Genomic DNA, 6,000 nt, shown 5'->3' on the forward strand with positions numbered 1-6,000 from the left:
TTCGGCGCATTACCGGATCAGACGTTTAGCTTTTTCTGAATGGTTACCATTGCTTCCAGGACGCTAAAGTCCTGTTTGCCATGGTAAAGTGTAGTGGGGAGCGGGGGAGCAGTATACTTACCGTCCGTGCGGCTCCCGGGGCGCTTCAGAGTGACGTCAGGGCGCCTCACGTGCATGGATGACGTGTCGCATGGATCACGTCATCCATGCGCATGGGGCGCTCGGACGTCATTCTGGAGCGCCCCGGGAGCCGCACGGACGGTAAGTATACTGCTCCCCCGCTCCCCACTACTACTATGGCAGCCAGGACTTTAATAGCATCCTGGGTGCCATAGTAACACTGAACACATTTTGAAGACGGATCCGTCAAATGAAGTGCATGACGGATCCGGCAAATGAAGTGCATGACGGATCCGGACAACGCAAGTGTGAAAGAGGCCTAACACAGGTGTGGAGACAGACACATTCTTCTACTTCATAATTATCATGTAATAGACTGTAGACAATAGTGTACATACATATCCGATTCTGTTTTTATTACATAATTACTGTACTTGACATGAGGTAGTGAGTGTACTGTGAAGAAGGCCTTCAATCATACGTTCCCTTATACATTAACCCCTCAGGGCCCTGCAATTTTCGGTTTGTTTTTTACACCCTGCCTTCCCGGAGCCATAGCTTTTTTATTTCTCCGTTCACACAGCTGTGTGAGGGCTTGTTTTTTGTGGGACAAGTTGCACTTTCTAGCGGCATTTACTATTGCATACAATGTAGTGGGAGTCTGGAAAATGTCAAAAGGGGTGGAATTGGAAAAAAACGCAATTCAGCTACAGTTTTAGGGGTTTTGTTTTTACGTTGTTCCCCATACAGTAAAACTAACCTGTTACCGTAAGTCCCTGGGTCTGTATGATTAAAGCGATGCCGCATTTATGTACGTTTTTCTTGTGTTTTAATACTTTTGAAAATTAAAACTTTGGAAACATTTTTTCTTTGTATTGCGATATACAAACACTTGTGGGGCAATCTGTATTTTTTATTGATACCATTTTGCAGTGTGTATGACTTTGATCATAACATATTTTTTTTTTCTTTTACAACTTTCACCGTTCAGAATAAATACGTTTAGATTTTAATAGCACAGGCATTTTTGGATACGGCGATGACAATAATCTTAATTTTTTTTGTTTATTTTTAAGGAGGAAAGGGGGTGATTTAATTTTTTAAAATATTTTTGTCATTTAAAAAAATATATACTTTTTTTTTTAACTTTTTCAAAGTCACCCTAGTGGACTTGAACATGCACTGGTCAGATTGCTTCTCCCATAGACTGCAACGAATTACCATTGCAACCTTTGGGTGTTTCATTATTTTCCTATGGAGCCCTGCCACAGGCAGGCCTTTTGATCCTTCAGAGGGCCCAAGGCTGCCACAGCAACCAAAAAGCGTGCGGAAGCCATTTGGAGCCTGGGAATGCTGCACTCCCAGGAAAAGCCCTCTCAAATGCTGTGGTCACAGACATTGCCTCCAGGTGTCTGCTGTTTAAAGACCTGACTTCCACCATACATATACGGCGGAGGTCGGGAAGCGGTTAATAAGGAAGGACAGTCCTTCAGGACTGTTCACATATGACTATGGCAAGTTCACACAGGCCTCTATATCTGCTCCTATGCAATAGTGCCTAGTCTACCAAATAACTGGCCAACACATGCCTTATTAGCTCAGGACTCAGGATCCTTCCAAAATTTTCAGTGTCCCCTAAAAACGTGTGACTTCTGATTCAGAATAATGTGTAGTATGTTAAACCATCCACTTACCGATTTTACAGTTAACTGTAATCAATAATTTGGTCAAAATTTGAAGTATTAATCATTTTGGTACCATAGATGTAAAGGCTAATGTTAAAAGGTTGTGCAGGATAAGACATGGCTGCTTTCCTCTAAACTGCACCACATATCTCCTCAGGATCTGTGGGGTATTATACCTGTCCCTCATTCACGTCATTGAAACTGAGCTGCGAAAACAAACAGATGAGAAAGCGTGGCACTGTTTTTGGATGAAAGTAGCTATGATTGTCTGAGTCAAAATTGAGTGCTGGTCTTTTTAAGGAGAGTCAGTAACCTACCCAAGTTGTATCCAGGGCATCGCAGTCAGCTGCACAGACTCTTACTCTGTACTGATGAGGGGCAAGCACCCCGAAACAGCTGTCCACGGATGGATCTTTGTCCCAATGCTTGTAAAAAGTTGGCATTTTACTCATAGGGAGCCACTTCCACAAGGTGGCGCTAGCAAGATGGTATCTTTCCTTGGGATATACCTCTTTGCATCTTGTGCTCCAGAGAACTTATTGTACCCGTTTTGCATCCTTCAGCTCCCAATTAGAAAAAACTGAGGAGACAATTTGACTTGCTATATGCTATAGTCATGGATTTGACCATTCCAGTCTCACTGGCTTTTGCTTTGACTCGTCAGTGTGTAGTAATAGGCAGGAATAGGTTAAGTACAACTGAGTCTTTTATTGCTCATTTCATCATAGACCGACGGATTATTTAGCATTGTTAATGTAGCTTTAAGTCTTAGTAAATTATTAATGACTTTATCTTGGAGTAAATATAATACATGTTGACCACTAATATTTATCATCTAGACATAAGAGCGTGGTCAGCAAATGCTGGTGTGACGTGGATCTGTCTTCCTGGTGTTCAGCATAAGAGCATCATACTTCCTTGTGTTAATGTTCAGATTTTACTCCTGGTTCTTCATTATATTAATTCCACAGTGGAATAAACTAGAGAGACCTATACCATATTGCATATCTTAGTGGTTTTGCATCAAAAGGAACTAGGGAGGGGCGAGTTGAATGCCTGGGACTGATCTTCTCGCAGCAACGATGTGTGATGGACAGGAACAGTCTGAGCCTTGTCAGCTCCTCACTACATACCCTATGCCTGCTAAGCATAATATGCCATCTGGACATGTAAACTTAGTCTAAGCATCAGATACTGGAATACCCCACTAGGAGACTTGGACCATTAGGGGTGTGTGCACACGGGTCTTATTATTACCAACTAAGTAGATGCCATTTCTAATGCATATGGTGTGGAAATTGTCAGCTCAGAAATTGACCTGTGGTGTGGATCCAGTTGTTTGTGCAGGTTTTCAATGCCGATTTTACCCTTTGCAGTGAGCAAGACCTAGGGCAAATCCATGTCAAAATTAGGGAAAAATCCGAAAGGAACACATGCAGATTTGGTGCAGAAAAGAAACGCAAAATCACAAACTACACTAATGTGTACCCTCAAAGTGATCCACTTCATGGAGGACATTTTAAATGTTTCCAATATACACAGAGTACCATCTCTTACATTAGTGACTGTCTGCAGTGGGTCTCACACTCTAAATTCCCGGTCTCAGACACACACATTAGGGTCAATTTTCATAGGAAAGTTGTGGGAGGAAACCAGAGAACCTGGAAAAAACCCATGTAAATACAGAAATTGTATGCACACCATACATATGTTGTCCATGGTTGGATTCAAACACAGTTCTAAACTCTCATCCACTGTGCTGTCCCAAGTATGACGTGTTGTTAAGTTATGCTAAGTGGTTAAAGTATATAACATTGGTTTCTTTCTATATATTTTTCCAGTGGTGTTGCAGAAAATGAAGTTGCAAGCTCTTCAGACAATGCCCAGGTTTCATGTTACCCCTGTAACTGGATCAAGAATGAGTCAAATGATCTCGAGAGCAAGTTGCCTTGTGGGTTAACAGCTTCTGAAATCCTTCCTTCTCGACTATCCTGGCCTAACCGTTACTGTGGTGGGGCTGAAGGTATGAACACAAATGACCTACTTGCGGACCAGTGCCGCAGTTATTACAGCTATCCTCGACAAAAGACACCAGCCACACCAAAGAAAAATTTTCCAGCTCCGTTTGACTTTAGTGGGATTGACCCTTTAACTGGGTGCACACAGGGCAAACCAAGCGAATTTCCTGACGTAGCTGCAGGCTGTCCAAAGTCAGCCAGCTACTCATTGGACACCTCATCGGACAAAATTATCCCTGACAACAGCACAAGACAAAGTATGTCGTGTCCTGCGTTACCCCCGCGGGCACCGAAGACAAGTGAGGTAAACCCTGTCCTCGAACCCCTCTGTATTTCTATGAAAATTGATGGAGCAGAAGAAGGTTCTCAGACTTGCTCTCCTGATATTACAGAAGAGCATTATTACGGTAAAAAGGGCATGCAGGACATTTTCTCCATTTCATACCCATTCTCTTCTCCACTACACATGCAACTAGCACCAAGGTCATGTGGAGATGGCTCTCCTTGGCAGCCTCCATCTGACCTCTCAGGATTGTCCATTGAAGAGGTATCAAAATCCCTTCGATTTATTGGGCTATCAGAAGATGTTGTCTCCTTCTTTGTCTCGGAAAAGATCGATGGTAATTTACTTGTCCAGCTTACAGATGAGATACTTTCTGAGGATTTTAAGTTAAGCAAACTCCAGGTTAAAAAATTAATGCAATTTATAAATGGTTGGAGGCCTAAGATGTAAGACTCAAGGTGTTACAAAAGGTACTGAACAAACGTATGAGCGCCCTCGGCACATGTGCTGATCTTTGTACAATCTGAAATTATTTTGCACTAAGAGAATAATCGTGGCTGTATATAGTCCTACAAAAGAAGAAATTCTTACTATGCAGTGAAAGGTACGAGCTGTAGTTGTATCACTTAGTACTGTACATTAATGCAAACCTTTATGAGAACACTCACAGGGTGCCTTGTGCATCACTGACCACTGAGCGGCTGCTACAAATTGGTTCGAAACATTAAAGGGAATTTTACATTATAGGCTTCATGTTAAAAAATATAATATATTACTTACTAGCCAAAGCTTACAATATAGTTATGTTATCTCATTTTAGACAAGAATTAATTAAAACCATTGACAGCCCTTTGCCCCCCCCCCCCCTTCCAAAGTAATATGAAGGAACACTTCTGTATGCAATTCCCTGCACATGCAAAAAAAAACAAAAAACACTATTTCATGTGTATGGGTTTTACTAAAGAACGTCCCAAAAACCTTGGACATTGCACTAAAGGTCACAGGTTCCAGCTTTCATGTACATGATGTGCAATGTGATGATCTATTTCCTGTCTGGAGACAAGTGCATGATCAATAAAACGTATGGAATTTGGCATTGTAACTCCACACCGGATACAGATGTAACCGATCCGAGTGCAACATCTGCTGTATTATGTGCTGAAGTAATATGGAGAATCTTATTGTTGCCTTTATTACCAATGTTTTATATGTTCCAGTGAATTCAGTCAAGATGAAGATAACCTTGTTACCTGGTGTTAGTGTTTATGCAAATAACTTGCCTCAAGGTCTGATATGGACGTGGGTTCTTACTGACCAATATCCATAGACCTACATCCTCCCCATTCCTACATTCATCTGTGAAGTCATTCGCAATCTGACGTTTTGCACTTGTGTTGCCTGAGTGGCCCAGCTTAAGGATGGCCCCGTTCTTAAGAAACTGTTTTATTCCAGCTTCCGAAGGATGAGCCTCAAACGGTCAAGTACAGTTTTTATGATGAAGCTTCTTTTAAATCCTATTTTTTTTAATAAAATGAAAGTCCCAGAACAAAACCACTTCTTGAGATGTAGAAAACTCTTATTGTGGTAAAGCTATGGACATTCATGTATGTTTTGTGTATCTCAATATGTATAATATATAAAGTTATTTTCACTCTCTGTGTGAGACTTTATTTTTTTGGAAAGGTGCTTTTCGATGCATTTTTGTATAGCCTATTAGGCCACCTACACATGGCTGTAGGTTTCAAACAGAATTTCTGCATGAATTTTCGTGTGGGTTTCTCTGTGTTTCCACGCCAAATCTGCACCAAGATCAAATTGATGTGTTTTTTTTCTCCAATCTGCAATTCCAGTGCAAAGCAATGAAAGGTTCATTTCCACCGTAAAAATATACGCA

The 6,000-nt window shown here is 41.3% G+C and overlaps 1 protein-coding gene across 1 annotated transcript in view; it reads left to right on the forward strand.

Moving 5' to 3' along the window:
- GAREM1 (GRB2 associated regulator of MAPK1 subtype 1) overlaps nt 1-5,757 on the forward strand; it is a 175,376-nt gene extending 169,619 nt beyond the window's left edge. The window contains exon 6 of the mRNA XM_040433500.1: nt 3,647-5,757. Coding sequence (XP_040289434.1) covers nt 3,647-4,556 — 910 coding nt within the window. The 3' untranslated portion in view covers nt 4,557-5,757. The remainder of the gene's footprint in view (nt 1-3,646) is intronic.
- Nucleotides 5,758-6,000: the final 243 nt, after the last annotated feature.

This window comes from Bufo bufo, chromosome 5, assembly GCF_905171765.1.
Source record: "Bufo bufo chromosome 5, aBufBuf1.1, whole genome shotgun sequence".
Classification (NCBI taxonomy): Eukaryota; Metazoa; Chordata; class Amphibia; order Anura; family Bufonidae; genus Bufo; species Bufo bufo.